The sequence below is a fragment of the Lygodium microphyllum genome, chromosome 8 (assembly GCF_053477565.2).
Source record: "Lygodium microphyllum isolate KBCC chromosome 8, Lygodium_microphyllum_v1.1.10, whole genome shotgun sequence".
In the NCBI taxonomy this organism is placed as follows: domain Eukaryota; kingdom Viridiplantae; phylum Streptophyta; class Polypodiopsida; order Schizaeales; family Lygodiaceae; genus Lygodium; species Lygodium microphyllum.
Window position 1 is genome coordinate 35,491,805 of NC_141142.1, and position 26,580 is coordinate 35,518,384.

General features: G+C 46.8%; 1 protein-coding gene across 2 annotated transcripts in view; it reads left to right on the forward strand.

Annotated features, from left to right (window-relative positions):
- The window catches only part of LOC148032147 (diacylglycerol O-acyltransferase 1-like), a 219,509-nt gene that overhangs the window by 133,738 nt on the left and 59,191 nt on the right, over positions 1 to 26,580 (forward strand). For both annotated transcript variants that reach the window (XM_087682786.1, XM_087682785.1), the window contains one exon: positions 9,240 to 9,357. In XM_087682786.1, coding sequence (XP_087538912.1) covers positions 9,240 to 9,357 — 118 coding nt within the window. The remainder of the gene's footprint in view (positions 1 to 9,239; positions 9,358 to 26,580) is intronic.

Consider the following 26,580-nt stretch of genomic DNA (forward strand, 5'->3'; position numbering starts at 1 on the left):
TGACTCAGATGATGAGCTTTTGTCTCGACATTCATCTGAACGGAGGCGTGATTTCTATCACGAGGACCGTCGTCCGGAGTCTATTTCTCTTTCCCGTCCCCCTTCTATTCATGTATCTCGGCGAGCCCCTTCCAGTGGGCCGAAGATACAGCCTTTGGTACCCCCTGTACAGGTACCCGTACTTCCTTAGCTGCCCAAAGAGGACCGGTTGGATGGCTCCAACTTTTCTCTATGGTCCTGCAAGGTGGAGTGTATCTTGGACTCCTTCGATCTTTGGGAGCTTGTTTCTGTTCCTCTTCCCCGGCCTATGGTGGATCCCGCAGATGGGACATCTATGGATCGTGCAGCCTTATGGGATCGGCTTAATTCTAGAGCCAGATCTTTCCTCTTTCTGAGTTTGCAGGATTCTGTCCTTGTTCATGTTCACACGTTGAAGACTGTAGCAAATGTGTGGAGAAAGCTCGTGTCTCTCTATCAACAGAAGACGTTTGCCCACCGGATATCTCTTGAAAAGAAGTTGCGGATGCTCGCTATTGATGATAGTCCTTCCATGAAGGACCACATCAACAGATTACAGGATATGAGGGATGAGCTTGCATCCCTCGGTCGGACGATATCTTCTGAAGACATGGCTATGATTCTCTTGACTCAGCTGCCATCGCCTCGGTTTGATGTCTTCTACACCAGCCTTCTTACATCGAGGACCCGTGAGAAGCTTCTATGGGAGGAGCTATCCCCGCTTGTCTTGGAGCATGACGAGCGACTCAGAGAGGTCAGTGCTAGTGGATCCGACTCCACTAGAGCCTTTGTTGCAGGTTCGGGAGGACAGAAGAAGAAGAAGAAGTCAAAGGCTAAGAAGAAGGATAGTTCTTCAGGCTCTGACTCAGATTCAGAGAGCCTGAAGTGCCCACACTGTGGGAAAGGGACACATCCCGAGGAGAAATTCTGGAAGAAGTACCCTCACCTTCGTCCAGGAGCGAAGGGTGGATCTACATCGGAGCCTTGTTCTACCTCTACACCAGCTGTTACCCATGAGTTAGTGTTCCTTCATATCCATGCTTTGGAGGAGGATCCTTCTTCTGTGGCTGCAGTGTCTTCTGCGCAGCCTTGGTTAGTGGACAGTGGTGCTTCGAGTCATATGACTCCCCGAGGTGATTTGTTACAAGATCTCCGTCCATCAGAGGGTTCAGTCACTGTTGGTGACCTTTTATTGGTGCCTATTAGTGGTGTTGGCACATTGCCTTTGTTTACAGACTGACCTACGCGCTTCCTTTCACAGGCCCTACATGTTCCGGACTTAGGCCTTCCCCTCCTCTCAGTTTATGGCCTTACAAGGCTTGGCACACGAGTGATTTTCACCGAGCATGCCGTTGTTCTTGAGGATTCTTCTACAGGAGCTGTCTTATCTACAGGTTGGCAGGAGAGCGGGCTTTACAGGCTCCATTCCCCTTCTTTGATGCAGGGTCCTCCGAGGCAGTCTATTGCTACACCCATTCCCGCTTGTGCACCTTCTATTCCACAGGTTCCTTCCCATCCCCCACCTTCTCCTCCGGTGGTTTCCTCGTACCCCCCATCCCTTTCAGAGGGGGACGATCTCGGTGATGCGGCTGTGGATTCCCTGGCCCCTAGTGTTTTAGAGGGGGATTTCCAGGATCGTGAGGAGCTCCTTCAGCGGCAGTCTACTTCGACGGACTTCATCGACATTGGCATTCCTCTTGCCACCCCAGGATCTATTTCCTCTTCGGCCTTCAGCCACATCCAGGATTTGAGAGGGGGTGTTAGCAGTCATGTTTGTCATGCCTTGTCATCTCCTGCCTGTGAGCCTCAGTCTGAGTCAGACGAGGACATTAGGAGCTTTGACATGTCTGTCATGTGTTATGATGGGGGAGGCTAGTCACTCTTGACTGGCTGTCTTAGGTTGTGTATTTCTTTTTGGCCTCTTTTAGTGTGTAGCCACTGGCTGCCCGGCCACCTTTTTGGTCACTGTTGTGGGGCGCCCATTTTAGGGCACTTTTAGGGTTTGCGCCCATTTTAGGGTTTGCGCCCATTTTAGGGTTAGGGTTAGGGTTTGTCCGTTGCCTATTTATTGGTAGCCCCTCTCCCCACTTGGTCAGTTGTTTTCTTGCAGATTCCGACACTCCTTCTCCCCCGTGGTGGTGCTGCCATCGTCATCAGCCTGATCTGGTGCCCTCACTGATGCTGTGGGCTGCGTGCAGGGACTGATCAGTCCATTTCAGTGTATTCAGCATTCATTTCAGTCAGTGCGGATTTCTCTTCCTTATTTTCTGCTTTCTCTCTCTCTGTCCCTCCGTGTTCGTATTTCCTCTTCCGTTGCGCACTCTCACAGAATCAACACACATATTGAAATCCCCCATCAAAAAACCCCGTTTGCCAAGGGACAAGGAAGTCTGCAAAGTATGCCAAAGCTCCTGGTGAGATAAAGGATTATTCGGAGCATAGAGGCCAAGTAACCATAAGATCTCTCCTTTGAATAAAACTTCAATCGCCACAAAGCGGCCATGTACATCATTCTTAATAAGAACCGGCTGATATTTTTCATGTACAATCATAAGCACCCCAGAATACTGCCTGGCATGTGTCTGTGCATAGAACAAACGAAAGCCATGGCAATCCACAACTTTTCTTGTTTCACCGTGACTCTTGTGCTCAACAGCACACAAGACATCCCACTGATTCTCATGCAATACAGTCCACATGGCATGTTGCTTGTGGCAAGAACAAATTCCTCGCACATTCCACGTGGCTATCTTCATGTGTATTCAAAAGAAAATCAGGTGCGACGCACAGCTTGCCTTGATTTGACCTTTTGTGCGAGAATGTCCAGGACTCCCTCATCCAAAAAATCAGCTAACACGGCAAAAGAGTTCTGACGACCAGATTTGGAGGTAGATGGCATATCCGTTGTCTTGGGGATGGAACGGGGATAACGACGATCCCATGGGGTAATGAGATTACCTCTAGTATCAAAAGCAAGCTTAGCAGGTGGACCCTTTGGACCATCCGAATACACTCTCCTAGGTGGCTGTTGACGGGGAGCAGAGGAAACCATAGTAGGAGCAGAGTGCTCTGAAGACAACATTTCTTTCCTGCGCATATACGTACGCATGGAATCTGGTGAGGCAGTAGGCACAGCATCCACCATTCCAGCAACAAGCCTGTTGCCTTTTTTTGTGCGTACATCTACCTTGCCATTGCCACGGGAATCCAAACCCGAGACCTGTTGTTTACCTTTATCCAAAACTTTAGGTGGCTGGGTGGCATCCTGCGACGGAGCATCACACACCATATCTTCCATGGGCAGCGCAACATGCTCGGCATCTGAAGTGTGGTGCTTCTCTGGGCATTTAGCCATAAAATGCCCCAATTTTCCACACGAAAAGCAATGTCCTGCAAAGTTGCCCCATTTCAAACGAAAATGTAAAGGATGCATGCCAGAGCAATTAATACGTAACCAAGCAGGCCTTTTCCTAGTAGTGTCCCATAACATACACAGACGGTTGCGATTCATGGCCCTTAGGCTTGGGGGGACCAGAACAATGCCCACATCGGCCATGGCGTTCTTTAACGGTGGCCAATAAACAGCCGGACAGTTTTCCACTTCAACCCACATAGGGCATTCACGTTGCAGCAGGCGCTGGAAATCTGCCATTGGGCGCCATGGCACAACATGGACCAAACGGCGATCAATGAACAATGGTAGTTTAGACAGGAGAGCAGCATGGTGCGTCTCAAAATTCAACAGCACCTCAAAAAAACCTCGGGGCCCAACAAAAATCTCTTCAACACATTCCCCTTGTAGCAGACTGTGCAGCCACTGGCGAATACGGGAAAGCAGTGGGATCCGACCAGTGAAGAAGAGTATCACAGCACGTTCATAAAACACTGAAAAGGAGCGCAAGACATGTTTCGGGTCCACAGTGGCTTCTAGAACATCTTCCGTTGCAGAGTCAGAAAAGACTTGCTGATTATGTTGAACATAATCGCCAAGCAGAGTGTTGGCAAACTCCAGCAAATGCTCCCAGTCAACATCCTGAGAGTCCACAGAATCAGAAGCAACCTGAGCATAGGAACGATCCTGATGATCCATTGTCTCGGCCGAAGTATGCTTGGTGCGTTTGCCCGTAGGTTGGAAGTCAGGAGCAGGGGGCATCTCCTCTGTGCACGGAACCATATCCTCTGGTTCCTCGATATCAGAATCCGAACCAAGAGCTGCCACCGTTTGGTCTATAAAAGCCAGATCCAGGCCAGCTATATTGTATCAGTACGTATGCCGGTCAGAGGCCGAGTGAAGAGCTCACAGGAGGCAGATACACGCAGGCCTCTCTCTCTCTCTCTCTCTCTCTCTCTCTCTCTCTTTTCTGTATAGAGGCACTGTCCAGGGGCATATTCTGCAAGCACAGCCGATGAAACCTGAGCTTTACTTGTCGGCCTCAGTCGTGGCCTGTCCCAATAACGCGTGTGGAAGGGCACAACCCTAATAGTGCAGGGGCAGGAGGGCAGAACACAGGGCTGGCAGTCGACAGCAGAGGGGGACAGTCGGGGGCGCAGGGCAGGGGCCAGGCATCAGCTGAAACCCTAACGCACAGGGCGAACAGGCGAAAAGCAGGCGCAGAGCCCGCAGTTCAGGTGGGTGACAGCAGGGCGGGGGACGCAGTCGATGGGCCTGCAGACAGCAGGGCGGGGGACTCAGCCATAGCCGACGGGGCTTCAGAGGCAGGCGACGGGCCCACGGGTGACAGCCAGAAGGCGGCTGCAGGAGACGACGACCAGGCGATGACGACGGGGCACCAGACCAGGTCTACAATCTTGAGTCTTGATCCTTGTCTCTTTAGTCTCTTGGGTTGTCTAGAGTCTAGAGTACTATGATGTATTATGAGTTGTGACATTTTGTAATCTTAGTGGTCTATTTATAATTTATGAGTTGGGAATCATGACATTTTGTGACCTTAGTGGGCTAATTATAATCTCAAAATTCATACAGTCCCCTTGTCAAATTTCAATGTCTTTTATGCGTGTTTTTCAAAGTGTAAGCTTTGTTGAAATGTCTACAATTCATAATAAGGTTCAACTTATCATTCTTATATTTTTCTAGGCTTTTAAGAAAAAATTAGGGCAATGTATGATTCAGCCTGGGGGTCTGAATCATACTTCAATTATACTTCATACTTGTACACGTATGGAAGTATCAGATGTATGTTATCAACTATGGGGGGATGTTGCGCAGCGGGGGCAGAAGTGATCATTTGATAGGCAGCGTCAGATCAGCAGAACATTAGACCAGGCAGGCAGCATCAATGTTGTGTGTTTGTTGGGAGGCTGTTGGATCACATCAGCGCTGTTCCGGTCAAGTCAGCTTCCATGTCAGGTAAGCTGGCCCAAGTAGGGGGGCTGCTCCAAGCAGGGGGGCAGTTTCTTCCCTCTCCATCCATTGGAAGATGTTGAAGGCTGAGGATTTCCCTACTCTTCATGAGGCTACTAAGGGAACAAAGAAAAGGGGCTTTATGAATGTTAGTGCCAAAGTTTCAATTAGAATATTGAACTCGGGAAGTAGGGCCAGAGTTTGGGCTAGAACATTGGAATTTAACATATCGAGATAAAAATATGGTTTTAATGCAAAGGCATCAAGGAAGACACTGAAAAAAATGTAAGTGAGCATGCCAGTTTTGGGGAGACCATGGTAATTTTTGATGCAATTGTAGCATGCAAGTTAGCCGTTGTGCTGATTAGAGAAGTATCATGGCTGTTTTTCCAGTATCATGGATAGGTTTCTCACTCCTCTGCAGTATGCATGCAAAGACAGGCTGCTTTCTAATCTCCTTTAGGCATGGAGAAGGCTGGACAGCAGTGTGCAGGCTTGGAAAGGGTTGTGCTGTGCTAGTAACAGGTGTGGGCTGCTTCGGACAGGGTATACTTTCAGTTAGGCTTGTGTGCAGGCTGTGTGCAGCTTTCTCTCTCTGCAAAGAGCACTGGTGTTGCTGTTGGCAGCTGTCTTGGACTGTGTTCCGGTGGTTTTTCCAGTTTTATGGAGAGAATTGATGCTTTCGTGGCAGATCTGGTCAGATCTAATGGCCTGTTAGTCACTACAGTGAGGGCAACCAATGGCCAAGTTATCACGCAACGCAAAGCCAATCTGTGAGAGTAGGTTCTCAAGAACAAGTTGTCGTTTATGGACTGCTAGTGGCTGAAACTTCAAGTTTTAGAGCAGTTCAAGGTTCTTTTGTGTCCAGTTAGTGCAGCTCTCATAATCGTAAAGAAATACTAGAAGCAGTAGCAACAACGATGCCAAGGGGTGGCTTGGAGTACCATTGAAGCTAGTTTCTGACACAAGGCCAGATTTTGGAAAAGCATACTTAAACTAAAGGAATTGCAAGCTAGATTGGGTTTCAGACACAAGGATGCACTTCTTATTTTCTCTGTACAATGAGCTAGTAGAATTGTTCAATGGATGGTGCAGAAAATTGTCTTTGTGGTAGTTGAAGCTTAACTAATGGAAAGGGAAGGGTAGTTACCTCCACATTATGATAACACAGTTATATAGAAAAGAACAAGCACTAGGTCCACACCATTCATTTGGTGTTTGGACAGGAGTCAATAATTGCCTTTTGATGTTGTAGTCGCTTCGCTACAGTTTTATCAAAAGCATGGGCAATTACCCTGTTTACAGCTAATCAGTGAAGCAGCCATTGTTTATTATAAATTGGGTTGCTGAAATAAAGGATTTGTATTCTTAGTTGAAAGAGATGAATGTTGCTGAAGGAATACCTGTACTCAAGTATATAAGCAGTTCGGACACTACTTTTCTGTAAGTTCATAACCAAGTGGGAGGGACCTTTTATGATAAAGTAGGCACAGCCTAAGGAGTCCTATTTGTTGCAAGACTTGGATCACACACTGCATCAGAAGAGAGTAAATGGTCCTCAGTTGAAGAAGTATATAACCAGGGTTGTGTAGAGACCAGGTAGTCTGCTTACATTTCATATTCCAAACTGGAGGGATTGCTAATGATGGTGATGGCAGTATCAAAGCTCCTGCCCCCATATAGCTGCATGAATATTGTCGAAAGATGCGTTATAAGAAGTGCCCAAAGGTCAAAACATGTGTCATATAGGTGCCTGGGGGCTAGGAGTTAGGACTAGAAAGTAGATTTAGAGACCGAGTGTCAATTGCATGCAACCACACGTGTGAAGAAGAGTAAAGTTGGCCAACCAGTACCCTTAGAGTTTTGCATGCAGTGAAAGGAGAGGAAGAGTCGAGATTGGAGAGTTCCATGTTCATCCAGGTGCCAAAAGCAGGAAGAGGAGAAGCTCTATATAATACTACTATGTTTTTCCTGCATGCTAACATCTGCAATTATGGAGTTCTATGCAGAGAGGAGAGTTTTCATCCATTTCCAGATCTGTGTTCTGATGTTGATCCTCATGCTTCAGATTAGTGGAATTGCTTGTTTTTGATCCATCTATGCATGATTTTTGTCAAATGATGTAGTTATGGCAGCAATATAGTCAGTTTCCTGATGTGTGTTGCAGTTCATGCAGTGTTGAATTGTGGTTGTTTGTGATTGATTGACTGTGATTGTGAGGTATTTGAGGGTTCTGGACAAAGAAGATCCTTGGTTTTCTGCTGTGGTGCATGTGTTGGGGTCATTAGGGGCATGCCCTATGTCCAGCTATTAACATGTATGTCTACTGACTACCCACATACACGGGCCATCCTACCCATCATGCGGATATGTCTACCGGGTCTATTTATGGAACTCTTGACCAGAAGTTTAGAGGCAACATCACTCCCTCTTGTTACATTGAGAACATATAAGGAGGTGATGCTTGCACTCTAGACTGTGGAGGGGGCCTTAAGAATCAAGCTGCTAGCTTTGTAACTAGTGCACCAGAATGTGTGAGGAAGTTGATGCTTGCACTCTAAACCGAGGAGTGGGCCTTCAGAGTCAAGCTGGTAGCTGTGTGTGACTAGTGCACTAGAAGCAAGCTGCATCGAATCAAACCATCCGTTTCCATGTACATCAGAAGACAACAAGTATGATCATGCCATCTTATTGCTTGTAAATGGTTGTTCTGTCATTCATGTTTTTGACCTGCTTGATGACACAAAAAGTCTACAGTGCCACAGGAATGAATTTAGCCTCACTCTTGCTTAAGATCTTTCAGAAGTTTTTCCAACCTCATAACCACACATGCAGCAGAAGCACAAGTGTACTCCCTGAGAATTGCATTACAATGGTGGGCTTGGAAACAAGATGTTGGCTTCAGGAATTGGCGTGAAAGACTTTTGTCCAGCAAGACCGAACTGCATTAAAACTAGTGTGGAAATCACAGTACGGAATGAGTCACCCAAAACCATCCATATCTTGTAAAATCAAGCCTGTTATACTTGGATCCATGCCATTGGGCCATCGGTGGTACCCCTAAACCCACCCCATGCATGGCCTTGAGCACTGTACACGTATGTCTTCTGACCAGGCACTTTGCATAGGCTGTCCTGTGCACCATGCCAGTCGCATCACTCATGGAAATCGGTAGATCAATCAAACAAGCTTTTGCTCGACGTAGTCAAAGACAAGGAAGATGGTGAGTGATACAGGTGATTGGCCATGAGAATTGAGGTGACATCTACTCCCCCCATGTAGTCTGAGAACATATGGGGGCTGGTGATTGTACTCTAATCTGTGGAAAGGGCCTTTTAACAATCAGGATGCTAGCTGTGTGTCATTAGTCCACTAGAAGCAAGCTGCATCATAATGAACCAAGTAAGCTTTGGAGAAGGCCTTTAACAATCAAGCTGCTAGCGATGTGTCATTAGTCCAGACAGTCACTGCAACCAGAGACGCACACGATAGAAGCAAGCTTCATGAAAACAAAACATCATCTTGCACGTACATTGGAAGACATCTCTGCTAAGTGGTCAGAAGGGTGATTTTGAGGTCAGGGAGACCTGCAATCACTCTACATACAATCATCTACTTGACTCCATATGATCTGTTCTATGAGTTGGAGAATCTTGTGCTATTCTGCATTTGTGGATAATGGAAGTCTTTTTTTGTCAAAAGGCACATCACTTTTGAACTTGTGAAGTTCCCTGCTATGAATAGTTGAATCTACATGTCAAGAGGTTTTTTGTTTTTTGAGTAGATGGTATTGCACTTTCCTCTTGGGTCATATTCATCCTCATTAGAGTTGTTTTTGTGATCTTTACAATATACATAGGGTAAACTCAGCTCTTCTTTCGGGTCTCATTCTCATGATGTTCTCAATAACGTGCTGGATGAAACTAGTGTCATATGCACACACAAACTACGATCTCAGGATGAAGCAGCGTGAGAAGGTAACAGCATGTGCTTTTGTAAGCAGTTAGGACTGTTTTCTTAAAAATAATGCACATTTTTTTCCAGACATGCATTTCTTACATTGGTGGTGTGGTATGCATTTTCAATTGTCTTAGAACAAAGGTCTACAGCTGGTTAGAAATAGGTGCTACCCTTTGTAGATGACAGTAATAATACTCCAATTGCTTTTTATGTGTATGAGAGAGAGAGAGAGAGAGAGAGAGAGAGAGAGAGAGAGAGAGAGAGACTGTAATCATGTAATCATGTAATCTTGTACCTTTTTTCCGTAATTAATACAATTACCTTTTACGAAAAAAAAAGAAAAGAGAGAGAGAGAGAGAGATTGTACTTTTTTAGTAATTAATACAATTACATATTACAAATTTATATATATATGTATGTATATATGTATTTTTTTTGCAAGTAAAATGAGGCTAATTATATTACTCAGAAGGCTGAATACAACAAAGTGCACATGCTCAACAGACTAGCTGGAGCTGATGCAAATCACAAATTCATCATGTATACAAGCCTCTCAAGGCAGTCTGGGGGGGATGGGGGCAAGAAGCCATGGACGGGGGGTGTATCGCTATATGGGGCTGCCCACCTGCATCATGAAGAATAGGTCGTGGCCGCCCCAAGTACGCAGAAAGAGAAGATGGAGTTCCTGACGGGCTCGAGACTCACTGTGCACCTGGTCCCATTGGCCGTGGAGGGAGTGGATGATGGAGATCCAAAGCTCTGCCAAAGTCGCGTATACTGAAAGGCACTGCCCTCAAAAACCACCTAACAACGTGCTTTCCGAATGTGCCACCCTGTAAGACTTCCTATGATCTCCCATACTTTTGAGTGCTCTGCTGTGGGCTCCAATACTTGGCGGATGGGTAAAGCCTCTAAGCCGACCACTGCACAAGACCCAGCCTCGATGAGAAAAATCGTGTTATGCATCCCGGCCTCATACAAAAGGTGACGGCCATGGCTGACTACTAGCCAACAAAAAGCGTGGCCCCCCCCCACGAGATACATCCAAGGCTAGGTGCCGCTTGGTGGAGAATACGGCAGGCTTCTCTTCAGAGGAGCTGTGTCGCCTCGCAAGACCAAAGGTAGTGCTTTGGAGTTTCCAAATGCTGTTGTGGGCAGTGCTTACAACCTCCATCTTGCTACATTTGGGCCAACCAACTCCCAACAGCCAGACCCCCATGTGCTAAAAGCCAAAGGAAATACGACACCCTCCTCGGCCTCTAGCTGTCCCATAGGCGACGCCAGAATGTCCAACGGAAGGCATCTGTGATGCTCTGCTCCACCGAGTATCTATTGCACGAAGGCGCCCAATCCATGTCTTTGTGCATCGGTACATGTCTGCCAATCATGGCTATGTACTCCAAGAACCTCAGAAGCTTCTTGATGACCGTAGTGGCCGGCCATACCCACTCTCCAGGATCCCACTCCAACTCATTAAGTGGCTTGCTTTCCCATATCCAAAGGCGCCACTCCCGAAACTCCTTCCAAGGCACATAAGGGTCCAGTTGCCAAGTCTTTCCCTAGAGTCCGACCACACGAATCCTCCTCCAGGAAAGGACAAAAATCTCCTCATCCTGCTATCCTTTGTCAAGAGCCAGACACCCCCCATCCTGCATGGTAAAGAAGGTCACGCAAGGGGCACCACCCACTCTACCTGCCACTTGTAAGGGGATACCTGCCCGTGAGAATCTAGCAGCCCACACCTCCCTAGGCTCCATTGGCTCTCGGATCAAGGGATCTAACCACTCTTGAGAGATCACTGAGGCAATCTCCCTCCTCCTCAGCTCAGCTCCTCACTGACATCCTGATGCCTGCTGCAACACCTCCTGATTCGCCATTCTGTACACCTTCCTCCACGTCCTGATAGTACGAGCACGAACACCCTCCTAGCAGCCTATTGGATGTGGGATCACTCACCTATCTGTATCTAGTCCTGATCTCTAACTTGGGGGTTCGAGAGCAGCAGTTGGCGGTCTATCTCCTGACATCCTGGGGGACCTTTGAACTAGGGCCTTGCGAAGGCCCTACCACACTCGAAGTAAATTGTGGAGGAAGGAAGATCTGGGCAGTCGTGAAGATCCATCTCAAGGATGCCTGCGACCCCTGCCAAGCCTTGGTCTGCACTCTTGGAGACCCTCCTGCAAAAGGACCTTTCAGGTCTGCCCGTGCTTGGTGTGAGACCACGGACCACTAGCTTGCCCAAAAGAGCCAAGCTCTGGATCTTTGGGTCGATGATCCCAAGCCCTCCCTTAGACAGATGCCAGATGATGGTCGCCCATGCCACCTTGGCTCGAGAGTCCTTGGAACCGCCAGCCCAGAGAAAATTCCGCACTAGGCGGCAAAGTTGAACCACACAAGAGGAGGAGAAACACCAATAAGAGGCGATGTACCAAGTAGTCGCTATGAGGACGTGGTTGACCACCAAGGCTCGGCCCACTAAAGAAAGGCGGATAGTGCTCCAGTAGGTCAGCTTCTGCCTAATAGAGTCGAGAACTAGAAGAAACTGTTGGGCAAGAGTGATGTCAAGTACTATTTGGAACCCTAGATATCAGACGGTCTGTCCCATGCACACCCATTTGAACCCTAGATGGACACTCCACTCCGTGTTGGAGTCCGGATCTATACGAAAACCAACCTTGATTTTTGCTTCAGCTGCAGTGTGCAAAATACCTCCAGAGCTAGTTTCACTCTCTCCAGCATCAGCTCATCATCCTCTATATAAAGAGCGGTATCATTTGCATAGTCTGAGTCTAGCAGCTCAATCTTCTCCCTCATCGGAAGTCATAGGCCACTTAGCATGCTCACTTGTGAGTGGAGGAAATAGAACATCGTCTCCGCAAAGAGTAGGAACAGATATGGAGCAAGAGGGCAGCCTTGCTAGACAGATCTCTCGAGCCGAAACTCCTCCCCCCTCCTACCACCAATGAGAACCTTGCTAGTAGCTAATCTGTAAAGTGCATAAATCCCATAGATCCATGCTTGGGGGAAACCTAGCCTCGCCATGGTGCCCTCGAAGAAGTCCTAGTCAACCCTGTCATAGGTCTTCTTGAAGTCCAAGAGGAGTACTGCCAATCCCTAACCACTATGTTGAGCCCACTTTGTCGCTTCGAAAAAAGTGAAGACATTGTCTAGGATGCTCCTATCCTAGACAAAACGTGTCTGGGTGTCATGAATGATGTCTGGAAGCACGGGGCAGAGTCGACTCTTGATCATCTTGGCCAGGGCCTTATAGGCCATTGACAGCAAGGTAATTGGTCTCCACTGGGATAGCTTCAACTGATCTCCCCCTTTGGGGAGGAGACTAACAAGACCTAGCGATAAACTCCATGGCATCCGTCCTGAGCTGAAAATCTCGTGAAAGGTCAGTAGTAGGGGTCCTTCACCACCTCCCAGTAAGTAGTGAAGAAGGCCTTAGAAAGACCATCCTCTCCCGGGCATGTCTGCCCATCCTGTGCATTGAAGGCCTTAACTAGCTCCTCTGTGAAAGGGGTCCAAGAGGAAGCGTCCCATCTCCTCTATGACCAGGGGCAGAATGCAATCCCAGACTTGTTGTGCACATCATTGTACTCTGGTTGCGGCTGCCTCCCGTTGAAAAAGCTGTTTGTAGAAGTTAGTGGCAATTTTCAACACCTCATCTGGGCTAGAGTGAATCCTCCCGTATACTGATTATGGAGGCTGCGAATTTGGTCTCCTGAGGTGCGAGGCTGATGCACCTGAGAAAGTTCCCTACACATCGTGTCCCCCTTTCGTGCCGAAAATGTTGTTGAGGTATAGAAGGAGAACTCAGAGTGCCTGACCCCCTTAAGGCTGGCAAGGGCTGCCCGTGCGCGCATCTCTTGCGTGTGGAGAGTGGGATCCCCTGGTGCCTCCTGGAGTAGTTTGTATGTGGCAGTTAGGTCTTGCCGGAGTGTTCTCTCCTCCTTCGAACTCTGTTGCTTGGCCTGTAGGGCTGACTCTTGGTAGATCCTGCTCAACTCACCTAAGGCCTCTGCAACCTCCTCTAGGATTCGGTTCCCCTTGGCTCACTCCCTAGTCCGAAGCTGCTCAATCTGCCTCCTCACCTCCTTCCTCCTGTAGATCGAGTCTGGGATTCGACAGGATCATGTGCCAGGGGCTGAAGTGGGAGCATCAAGAGTGAGGAGAACCGGACAGTGATCAGACAAAGTGGTACCGGCCAACTGCCCTATCTGGCCTCCACGAGAGCACCCCCTCTCTCCCACATAGAACCTGTCTAGGTGCTCCAGAAGAGTCCGCCCAGCCACCTGTATCCCCAAGAGAAGTTAGCACCTCTCTGTCCTGTGGAAAGCTCGGTCCCGCTAAGCATCACGTGCTCTTACTGCGAGAAGGAAGACCTCCCATGCCTCCTACTCCTCCCCTGCCATACCCTGGTGATCTCTGCCTTTACCCTATTGGTCCTCTAAGACCTCCAGATGGTTGAAGTCTCCTCCAACAATCCAAGAGTCTACCTCTGGAAGTCCTACTGCGATCTCCACCCAGAGCTTGCTTTGTGCCCTAACCTTAGTAGGAGCATAAGCATTGAGGACTCCAAGGCACGAGTCCCCTATATCTAGTCTGATCCATAGGGACCCCCCCTGCCACAATCGTCCCGTGGTCTCATACACAAGCGGTGAGGCTCGGGCCAATAGAGGTGCATACGCCGTCCTGCCGTGGGCATTGGAGTACTCCCAATGGGTGTACGCACTGCTTGGAAGTACCTTTCCTACCTGATGGGCTTGGGAGGGGGTGAGCTTGTGTTTCTGAAGAAGTAAGATGTTGATCCGTCCCTGGCAAGAGCAGGCTATAGCTCTTGACGAACAATCAATTTCCTAGGATCACGTGCCCCACTATAGTGGAGGCAGTTCACGTTCCAGGATGTTAGGTGTAGACTCACAAGCATCTCGTCCTCACAAGGGCTGAACAAGCATCTATTTGGTGCACTCTTGTATGAAGAGGTTAACAAAAGGAATGTCAATGCTTTCCACATCTCTCATGCTTTGACAATTAGAGGCAATAATGGTAGGGGTGGCAATGACCGCCGTACAAGAGACTCTCAATAGTCTCACTCTCAGTGAGGTGGATAGTCTCGCAGTAAGTCTCGTGGCCGTAAGTTCTCATTGACTTATCATTACTGTGGGAAAGCAAGGCATATTCAGTCATAGTGCCATAAGATGCACGAGGGCGAGCGCAAAGAAAAGGGCAAGGGTAAAGTATAGAACAAAAATGATGATCACAACATTGTTTGTGGCAAGTCCAGTGTCAAGATTGAAGAGATTAATGTTCTGCAGATTGATTCTAATGATGATTTCATACTTGCAGCTTCTTCTCTTGATCCTTCACATTTGATTGATGCTTTGTTAGGGTATTCTTAGTGTTGGCATAGAGAGTGGTATTCTTATGTGTCCTCATAGAGAGTGGTTTCACTCCTACTGCAGTCTGACTGGATCTGTCCGTTTGGGTAAATACGTGGCACTTAAGATCGTTGGTATTGGTGGTGTCGAGTTGTAGTTTGGTTGAGATTGCATGTTTACTCTTCATGATATATGTCATGTACCAGCTCTCACGAAGAGCCTTATCTCTGTTGGCACTTAGGATGATGCAGGTTACGTAGTTTCCTTTGGTGATTTCTCATGGAAGATTATCCAAGGGAATGTTGTCATTGCACGTGGTGCTAAGTCCAATACTCTCTACCCCTTGCTTGTATCTGGGTCAATTGACCATATTTTGGTGGTGCATACAGTTCCACATATATCTCTTTGGTATCGTCGCCTTGGGCATATGTCCTTAAAAGGAATGAAAATGCTTACCCGTTTGCGGTATCTTTCACTCCTTAACTATAATTGCTTTGAGTCTTGTGATCATTGTTTAGATTGTAGGCAGACACATAATACGCATAAAAAGTTTGGTATGACATGCATGGGTGAGCCATATGCTCTCGTTCATTCGGATGTGGTCCCATGCCCTCTAAGTCTTTAGGTGGCGCAAATTATACCTTTACTTTCATTGATGACTATATACATAAGGTTTGGGCATATCCTATTAAGTAGAAATTGGAAGGCTTGGCTACATTTAAGTGCTGGCTTGCATTAGTTGAGAATCACTCTGGGTATAGACTGAAATGCCTAAGGTCAGATAATGGGGGTGAGTATGTCTCTAAAGCCTTTGAGCAATTTTGTGAGGAGAGGGGTATTAACGTCAGTTGACCGTCCCGTACACCTCACCCCAAAATGATATGGCTAAGCGCATGAATAGGACAATTCAGGAGCAAGTTTGCAGTATGCTTAGCCACGTAGGCTTACTACAACATTTTTGGACTAAGGCAATTACTATTGTTGTGTACTTGATAAATCAGTCTCCGATACAAGTTGAAAAGTACCCTTGGACGTCCCAAGCCGAGATACAAGGCCAGATTGGTTGCTAAGGGCTTCCAGTAGGAACATGGTGTGGACTTTGATAAAGTCTTTTCTCCTATTGTGAAGATGAATATCCTATGCTTGGTACTGGCTTTAGTTGCTCATCTTGACTTGGATCTTTATCAAATGGATGCCAAGATGGCTTTTCTTCATGGAAACTTGCATGATGAGATTTACATGGAGTAGCCTAAGGATTTTGCAAAACATGGCAAGGAACGTCTAGTGTGTAGATTGCAAAAGAGTCTTTATGGCCTTAGGCAGGCATCTAGGGAATGGTACCACAAGTTTGATGCCTTTGTGCATTCACAGGGGTATTCCTGCAATGATATGGATCCATGTTTATACATGAAGAAGGCTCATGATGGCAATCTTATGATTTTGATCCTTTATGTGGATGATATGTTGATTGCTGGGAGTGCTCATGATGAGTTGGATGCCTTGAAAAGGTCAGCTCAAGAAAAGCTTTGAGATGAGGGACATGGTGTGAAGAAAACTGCTAGGGTTTGCATTGAGGACACACAAAGTGTACGACCACGACAGAAACACAAAGAGACAGACACAGACACAGACACAGAGGGCAAAACTCAAACCCTAAACGCAAAACTCAAAAACTCAAATCCTAAACGCAAAACTCAAAACTCAAACACAAACAGAAGAAGGGAGAGAGAGAACACAACTTTGAAGTGAATGAATACTGTAAATGAATGTAAGAGTGTACAGTGTCCTCAAGGGCAGAGCAATGTCGGAGTGTGACGTCCACCGAAGACGGATCCCAAGTCTGTGACCACCAGTCCGAGTGTAGGAGTGCTAAATAGTGAATGGCAGTAGGCTGGTCACCAAAACGCAGTAGTCTGGAGGCTGGAAACTGGTCAACGCTGTAGTGTACCACCGATCGGAGGTTGGAAACTGTGTAGTCTGCTGCAAACAACAGGCTGAAACAGTGTCAGAGTGTCGGATCCTGCAATTCTGAAAACGCAGGCTGGTTGACCCTCGAGATGATGGGCAGCAGGCTGAACAGCAGTCTGGGACAGTTTGGAGCAATCGCCAGCAGCTGAGAGCTGTCGCCTAAAGCAATGGACAGGTTGAAGATAATGTGGCTGTAGTGGATGATGGCTGGACAACAGATGGAGGTGAGCTGTAGGTTGGAAACTGGGCGCCAACAGCAGCAGAGGGTCTGTGGGCTGGTGTAACTTGCAAACAAGGATATGGTGAATGGGAGCAGCCTGTCTATTTATAGATGTGGAAGGGTGCCCCAAAAATTAGGGTTTCCACTAAACTCTCTCGAACTGCTTCCCATTTTAGGGTTTCCACTGAACTCTCTTGAACCACTCCCTGTTTTAGGGTTTTACTCTAAAAGAGCATTTTTAGTGTGTTTTGGGGTTGTTTAAGAGGGTAATTAGCAAGTAATGCATATTTTAGCTCAACACATGGGACATGCCTCACATATTCTTGGGATGCGCATTACGCACAATTGCTCTAATGATTCCTCTACTTGTCATAGGAGTACATCTAGAAGATCCTTGAGCAGTTTCATTTGTAGAATGTTAAGCCTATTGCCTGTCCTTTACCTTCTCCCGTGAAGGTTAGTCACGCCAATTGTCTATAGTCTAAGGAGCAGAAGGTCGAGATGGCCAAGATTCCTCATGCATCCACAGTGGGCAATTGGATGTATGCCATGATAGCCACTCATCCTGACATAGCATTTGCAATGGGAGTTGGAGCATGCTATATGGCTACACCTGGCAGACAACATTGGGATGTCATTGTAGTGGGAGCTTACACTCAACTGCTAAGACCCACGGACCGCTTATTGCGTCAAGCATTTCAAGCCGAATGCTAATGGCTACCTCTCACATAGCCTACGCGCTCTCATGCCTACCGGGTGTAGTGAGCTTACCTTCATGCCAATCGAGTTGCCTCCTCTCCCGCACACTCCGTCAGCTCCACGATCCAAGTGCAAGCTTCAAGCAAGCTCGATCCTCCCGCTCCAAGCTCCAAGCTCCATCGCCGCGAGCAAGATAAGAGAATAGAAGAGAAGAGAAGAGAAGAAGAGAGGAGAAGAGAGCTTCTCCACCCCACGGTCCCTTATCCTCACACACTCACTCCCTCACACTCTCACACTCCCTCTCAAGCTCAAGCAAGCAAGAAGAAGAAGAAGAAGAAGAAGAAGAAGAAGAAGAGGAGAGCTATTTTTGGCCACACACAAGAATGAGCTTCTCATTCCACTTTTTGGCTTTTATACATGCCCTACTCCTCCTTGGGCGGTCATCCCCTTTTTACATGACCGGCCATTGGCCTATGTCCTCTTTTCCTATTTCCTTCCTATCCTTGTTGCTTTTTCTCCACTTCCTGTCTATCTTTACAATTTGCACAGGAGAGAGCCTGGCACTCTTTTACAAGATTTCAGGGTGCGCCTTTGTATTTTAAATTGCACCTTTTCCCTTTTGCATTTGCCTTGGACTTTCAAGGTTGCCCTTGCGCTTTTGGCCTTTTTTCCTCTTCTTTCTTCAGTCGGGCTACCTTTTTTCCGCCTTTGCTCTGTGTCTTTTTTATTTCCTTTTGCTTTCTTCGTGTTGGGATTAACATTACCCCCCTCCTAGACGAGTGCCAGTCCCATGGCACTCTTCGTTGAAGGTAGTATGCGGAGCTTGCACCGAAGACGTGGGTGGAAGGGGATGTTGTGGTTTGCCTTGGATGAGTTCTGATGTTGGTGCAGATGAAGGTCATTGGTGGCACTTTGCTATTTTGATTGGCTGGTGATATGATTGTTGTAGGTGGCGATAGGGCTACTCTTTTTGGGAATGGTCGCTCATAGCTGGCACGGGTGTTGGTGTTCTTGGGATGCTCATGGTGGATTTTGCTCGTGATGATTCTCTGGTGGTCTTGCATAATGAAGTAAAGGACAAGAGTTCAGAGTTGAGTGTTGATGTAGAGCTGACGGCGCTTTCGTTGGAGTGTTTAGTACCTGCAATTGGAAAATCTCTCATGTGGTCTCTCCCTAAGGGGTAGTGCTAGTCTTTTTATCGTGCACAAGATATATTTTGATTAGTTTGGGAGACAGGTCGAACTCTAAGCAAGCTTGGAGTATTGTCCTGCAGTTGAGGATCCAAACCGTGTATAGATTATAGTGTGAATATTAAGTGAGTACACGTGTGTATTTAGGTATTACTTAGCTAGAAGACTGTCGGCTTGGTTTCTTGTATAGCAATGGGTCAGTGAAGCAAGGGGCTAAGTTGATGGAAAAATTTGTCGATGAAGACGGGGAGTTAAGGCAATGTAGCATAATTAAGCTCCTTGATGTCTTAGCTTTTGGTAGCTAGTGGCTACTTGTAATGCTTGAAAAGTATGGTATACTTTTCCATTGTCTTTCATGCCTTGCTTACCACTGTTGATTGTAATGGCATTGAGATGGAGTGCAAAAGAATTGTGCAAGTGGTTCAAGGTGGCAGGTCTAACCATAGGCGAGGCGAGCTCCCTAGGTATGTCCTGCCCTTGATGTGCCCTAAACAATTGTGGGGGATGTACAAAGGGCTAGGGGATTAGGGACGGAGCCAGCCGACCAAGGTCACTGGACGTACCTAATTTGAGGACCCCTAGGTGCGGTACTGTGATCCTGTGTGCTTTTTTTTTCTTTTTTTCATTTTCTTTCTTTCTTTCTTTCTTTTTTTTTTTTTTTTGAAAAAAAATGAATACAATCAATGCCATACATTGAGGCTATTAGCCTTTCATTTGGATTGAGAAATGTTGGGATCCAAAGGCTATGAAAAATGGATATTACAGAGATAATTGTGTCACCAGCCTTCATGCTAGAGGAACTGTTGTTGAGATGAAGAGATACACTTGAGATTTTGCAAACCTCTTTGTAACATGTGAGATATCGAACAATTGAGGTAGCACTTGGAGTGAGCTGTGCATGGACAAGAGCAGAGCATCTTGCGAATTGAATCCTGGATGATGAAGAGACGTTCGCCCTTGTTGAGAGCATGGCTCCTGCCTGAACATAGAGTTTGTCCTCGATGATTATGCTTTGGCCATGCTCAGTTGCAATATGTGCTTTATGCAGAGGTGTCCTTGGGTTCTCATCCAGTGGCACTTCCGTCATGGCTTTTGTTTCTTGGTATTCCTGTCACTTTCTCCATAAGGGTTCTTTGTGGGGTTGGTGGTTTTGTGGTGACTTGGATATTAAACGCTTCTAGGCATTGACCTGTGTCATTCTGCATTTACTTGGAAAGGCGTGAGAGTACATGCAAGTCACATGCTCCAACCATAATGAAAATGTCCAGCTAAACGAGACATTGCCAACCTGAATCCCTTAGTTTTGACTTGATGCGTATCACCTGCACTTGGTCATCATTGCTCATGGGGTGTGTTGGCCTTTGCTTCTTTTGGTATTATTTACACAGTCACAAAACACGTTGTTTATTTATGTACATGTTCATTAAACCATGTCACTCCGTGAGGATAAAAACCACTTGTAGAACTCAGGATTGTACTCGAGTGTGGCACACATATCTAGCTTCTGTGGTAGCCTACTTAGCAATAATAAATATTTGGCAACATCGAGTAGCATGGTGCCTTGTCCGAGTCTACTGGAAACATGTAGCTCCTCCCCAGTGAGAAATGTATAAATCAAAGGGCTTTCTAGGCTAGTTCCAGCTAGGTCCATACCTCGAATTGTAGCTAGAACTCGAAATGAAGTTGGTGCCACATAGGTCGGGTCTCTTTGGGACTGGCCATTTGGCCAGTCGCTCCTCTGAGACTGTCATGATTTGGGCTCCAAGTTCGGCCATTGTAGCACGGTTTTCAAACCAATGTTTTTCAAATTGGCTTCTACCCTCTGATTATCGCTTTAGTTGCTCTATATCTAAGAGATTTGGCTGGCATAGCATTTCATTAAATGTCACGGTTAAGCGTAGTTCGTCAGCCTCCTCGTCAGAGATGAGTCGCATGCGTTCGTATAAGAGCTTGTCATAATGTCTGTCAAGATATTCTTGCTCTTCCCACCATAGCGGATAAGGCAAATATTCCTCAAGTTGCTCCCTAGGGAATATGCCCATGTCTGCATGAACATAGACATGTGCGAATAATTTCAGTTTAGTGTCCCACTCGGTCAAGCATTCTGCCACATCTCTATGTTCTATGAGGGCTTGCTCGGTTGCTATCTCATGCAAAGTTCTAAGGGTTTCCTTAGGCTTTAGCATAGCTAGGGGCTCAGGCCTAGATGAGCAAGATTGATCAATGTCAGGATTGCTTATGCCTTCGAGGTTTTCATGTTTCTCCTGAGGCTTTATGGTAGTTGTGTCATGGTTTTCCTCGGATGTGACCGGCGTGGTCTTAGCATCCTGTTGTGACAGTGTTGTATCCACTCTTGATTGATCAATGCGAGTTTCTCTATCTGTGGATTGAGTGTCGCAAGCAACAGTTGACGGTAATTGTTGCTTTGATTTATCAGAACACATGGATGTGTCTGAGATTTCATTGCTGTTAGGAGAGATGGCAATGGGTTTATCTATGGATGAACCAGACGCTTTGTTCATCATCTCCTCAGTACTCTTGGTCCCAATCTTCTTGTCGTGTGTAGTAGCTTGTAATTGTCGTTGTTTTCGTTTTCTTCTCTTTCTCTTGGGCACTAGAGATGTATCCTTTAAGGACTCAGGATCTTGAATTAGGTCAGTAGTTGATGTGCTTGGTTGGGCCTTAGCATTCTCTTTCTGTGGCATGTCGTCATGGGATTTTGCTACGGCCTCACTAGGTTGAACAACCTTGCTAGGTTGCGAGGGTTCAACTACCTCTCTTTTTGGAGAGTCTAGCTGTCCAGCTAATTCTCCTCTGTTCAGCCCCGCATTTGATTGCATTGATAGTTGCTCCTGGTTAGGCATTTGCTCTAGATTTTTGTCCTTATCTATTAGAGCATGTCTCCATTGCTTCTTGTCAAGGTGAGTGTTGTGTTCAGAGCTGTTGTTCTCTTGCTATGGAGATTTGGGTGACTAGTGTAGAACCATAAGACAGTTTAGGGTTTTTGTCATGTAGGCTTAGAAGAAACCAATTGAAGAAGTCAGGGTTTTTGTCATGTAGGCTTGGAAGAAACCAATTGAAGAAGTTAGGGTTGTATTGATGAGAAGCATAGAGATGTAGGATTGCAGGGACTTGAGTGAGGCAGAAGACATATGCGCTGACATCAAGTACCATGCTCCCTACTCCTAGCCTGCTAGCCATGTGTAGATCTTCTTCTAGAAGCAGTTTATCATACAAGGGATGTTTTTGGACAGTGGTAGAAAGCTGGACATCATGGGCAGTTGCCAATACTCTCAATGAGGTCGGGGCAACGTATGTGGAATCATGTATTGATGTCCAAAGGGCTTTCCTTTGCTCAGCAAGTGTCATTAGTCAGTGGCCAATTTTGGTTGTCAAACTAGTGTTGGAGTACCAATTTTGTGCAAAGGTACCTTGTCCTTTTCCTTTTCGCTTGATTGCTTCAAGCTTTTCCTTGTTTGTCTCACATAGAGCTGTATAAAATGAGGGTATCAAGCGCAATTCTCTAGCTGTGGCTTTTGGGATGTCCTTCATGACTTCTTCAACAATAGCTGCATAGCAGAAACAAACATGTTGCTGCTCATACCAAGTCAGTGGTTCAGCTATGAGCTTTGTGTGCTCTGGTGTTGGCCTTTCAATGTCCACATGGACGTATGCACGTGTGATGGCTGTCAGCTTGTGATCAAGCTTCACCAAGCACTTCATCTTTGGTTCATTGATCAGATGCGCCATTTCTTTGGCCAAGTTTTCGAGAGATTTACCCTCAAGCCTAGGCTTTAGGTGCTTTGGAAGGATTGGAGATGTCAAGGATGTTTGTTGTGACATCTCTTCCAAAGGTGAATTGCTAAGGACACGTTCCACAATGGGTGTTGTCATGGCCAAAGGTTGTGACTGTTGTAGTCCCTGATTGGAAGTAGTGGTGGCTAGTTCAGTGGACTGGCTACCATTGGTAGATTGCGGTGTCAAGTTCTTAGGCAGATCAGAAGTGGTCGTGTCTTTTGTTGCCCTTTGCACATTCACTTGTGCAGGTTGAGCAGTGGCACGAGGCTGCTGCTGCCGTGCTTCCCATGTCCATTTAGGTGAAGAGGATGTAGGAGATTTAGGACTCCTACGTGGGCTTGGCACTGACTGGAGAATTTGCTCGTGATTGTTAGACGATTCTGTCATTAACTTTGTTGAGCAATCAGCCTTATCATGAGCAATGTTGTGCCTGTGGTGTTGATTATCCTCTTGGGAAGTCAAAGGCTCCTTGGGCACTAGTGGACCTTGTGCACGCTCGACAGTTACCTCTGATATCTGCTTGCTCAGCACGTTAGGCTGAGGATCTAATTTTTGATAGGTCATGTTTGGTTTCTTGATTTCAATCGTGAGGGGCTCAATCACTCCAATATTTTTGGTTCGAGACTTGGATTTTCGTTTAGGTTTCCTCCTATGCCTCTTTGCTTTTGACATAATTTGGGCTTCTGGCAGAGGTGGTTTAGCAGGGGGTTTTGGTACCCAAATCCATCGGTTGCCTGCATAATACCCTTGAGCACGAAGCAACGCCTTGGATATCCATCGTGGCATTGTGCTAGCTCTCCATTGATGCCTTCGTCTATAAGGCTTGGGCTTCTTTCGTGGTCTTCTACGATATTTGTAAGTCCAAACCCTATCCTTGGCCTTGTCTCCTAACCTTTTTGTTTCAAGCATGGCCTCACTCGCTGGTTCTCTCCGTTCAACATGTGCTTGTATCAACTCTTTTAACAACTCCTTGCTCTAATTACTAGGCTTGCTTGATATGTCAGAATGCTCCTTGCCCTTCCCTCGAGGTTTGGTGAGGTCACCCTTGCTAAAAGTCGTGATTATCCTCACACCTGATAGTGTTAGGTGTATTCTCTGTGCTATATAGTCGGCTTCACACATCGTTGCCTATTTGAAGGGCCTTCCTAGGAGGATTTCCTTTCCACAATTCTCGCTATTGGAGGAACATAGAACAGGACTGGTAAGCTTTCTGTTTCAATAGTTACAAGGATCTTGCACTTCCCTAGAAGTGCTTGTGGGTGTTCCCCGTAAGGATTAAGAGTTGCATTAGTAGGTTTGAGCTCTGGTTGACCTAGTAGAGTCCATGCTTCGTAAGTCAAGATATTGAAATCTGCTCCTCCATCAATGAGAGCATCAACACTATGCTCTCTTTTTGCAGTGAGTTTGACCCTAAGATAAGTAGGTGGCACTATGTCTTCATCTTCCGGGTCTTGGTTTACAGTTTCAAGCCTTCTGATACATGCCTTTGAGTCCCTAACTGACAGTCAGACGTGGATTCTCTACTGAGGTCTTGGGTCATCTGTGCAGCGTTGCTCAAGGTACATCTATCGTCAGGATTGTCATGTCTAGTCATCCTCGCATTGATAGCTTGATGATGTTGCATTCTGCTTCGATTAGACACAGTTTGAACACAATGTACATATGTTTTTGTGGTGTGGCCTTTTTGCCCTTGATGGCTAGATTGGCCCGTTGAGGTTCTAGGGTCTTTGTTTATCTTTGTTTGGGTATGGGCTTCTGTTTCCTACTTTGCAAGTGAAGATCTATGCTTGTGTAGAGTCATTACTACACTAGGGCCTAATCCGGAGGACCTGTTGCGGCACGCGTTTTCTCTCCAGCCTACTGGGGGAGGTGCGGAGGAGGCGAGGGTCCGGGGGGGGCAGTCCCCCCTGGCCCGAAGGGCCATTACGGTAAATACCATGCATGATTGGGAGGACCTTTGGTAGCTAATTTTTGAACTATTTGCTGTGGATTTTAGCTTAGTGACAGATCTATGATGTGCCTTTGGCTCAATATGATTTCTGGAGTCTATTTTGGTGGTGGCAACTCAGTTTCTGGCCAAAATGGAATTCTGAAAAAATTGCAGTTTTTGGGCCGAGTCCCAAATTCGACCGGCCGAGGGCCAAGGGTCGAGTGGGCCGGGCTGAGGGCCGGGCTAAGGGCCGAATGGGTGTGGGCCGAGGGCCAAGTGGGCCGAGTCGGCTGGGCCGAGTGGATCGCTCGGACGGGCCGAGTCGATGTTAGGGCTGAGTTGTCTGGGCCGAGGGCCGAATGTGAATGGGCGGAGTCAGCCAGCCGGGCTGAATGAGTTTTTGGGCCAAGTCGGCCGGGCCGAGGGCCGATTGTGGGGTTTGGCCCAGAATGGCCGTCACTCGGACGGGCCGAAGGTGGCGCAGTTTTGGCAGATTTGATGAATAATGCTTCGTTTTTTATGATTTTGGTCTTGAGGGGTCACACAAACTTCCAGAATGCAAAAATAGATATGAATGAAGGATTCTATGCCCCTGGAATAGCAAATAATCTCCAAAGTACAAATCGGCAAGCAAATCAAACCCTCTTTCCCTATTTTGACAGCAGAAACCCTAATGCTTATTTTCTTTGTTTTTCTTTGTTTTCTCCTACTCTAATGCATCCAAATCACAAAGTAAATACCTACACTACTCCATCTCACAACATAAACCTCAAAAAAGCAAAAAACTTACTTGCCAAGGAGATCCAATACCATCTTCAACCCCCTTACTTTTTACCTATCTGAAGCACCGGTTCGGGGAAAACCCTACTTCAATGCTCGATGTGGAGTGGGCAAGCACTCAAGGCTTGAATCCATTGGTCCCGGCAACGGAACCAAAATGTAGTGGGAGCTCACGCTTAACCGCCAAGACCCACGGACCGCTTATTGCTTCAAGCGTTTCAAGCCGAATGCTAATGGCTACCTCTCACATAGCCTATGCGCTCTCATGCCTACTGGGTGTAGTGAGCTTACCTTCATGCCAATCGAGTTGCCTCCTCTCCCGCACGCTCCGGTAGCTCCATGATCCAAGTGGAAGCTTCAAGCAAGCTTGATCCTCCCGCTTCAAGCTCCAAGCTCCATCGCCGTGAGCAAGATAAGAGAAGAGAAGAGAAGAGAAGAAGAGAGGAGAAGATGGAGAGCTTTTCCACCCCATGGTTCCTCACCCTCACACACTCACTCCCTCACACTCTCACACTCCCTCTCTCAAACACAAGCTCAAGCAAGCAAGAACAAGAAGAAGAAGAAGAGGAGAGCTACTTTTGACCACACACAAGAATGAGCTTCTCATTCCACTTTTTGGCTTTTATACATGCCCTACTTCTCCTTGGGCGGTCATCCTCTTTTTACATGACCGGCCATTGGCCTAGGTCCTCTTTTCCTATTTCCTTCCTATCCTTCTTGCTTCTTCTCCACTACCCGTCTATCTTTACAATTTGCACAGGAGAGAGCTTGGCACTCTTTTACAAGATTTCAGGGTGCGCCTTTGTATTTTAAAATGCACATTTCCCCTTTTCATTTGCCTTGGACTTTTAAGGTTGCCCTTGCGCTTTTGGCCTTTTCTCCTCTTCTTTCTTCAGTCGGTCTAGCTTTTTTCGGCCTTTGCCCTGCATCTTTTTTATTTCCTTTTGCTTTCTTCGTGTTGGGGTTAACAGTCATGAAGGGTATCATGAGGTACATGAAAGGCACAGCAGCTATGTGTATCTATTGTGATGGCGAGGAGATAGGAGTCATGGGATACACTGACTCTATTTATGCAGGACATGTAGACAATACGAAGTCCACCTCTGGCTATGTCTTTACCTTTGCTAGAGGTTCTATTTCTTGGATGTCCAGGGTGTAGAAATGCATGGCCCTATCTACTATAGAGATAGAGTATATTGCAGTCACTGAGGTTTGCAAGACGGTTCTCTAGTTAGGCCGTCTGATGGCAGACCTTGGCTTTAGTGATG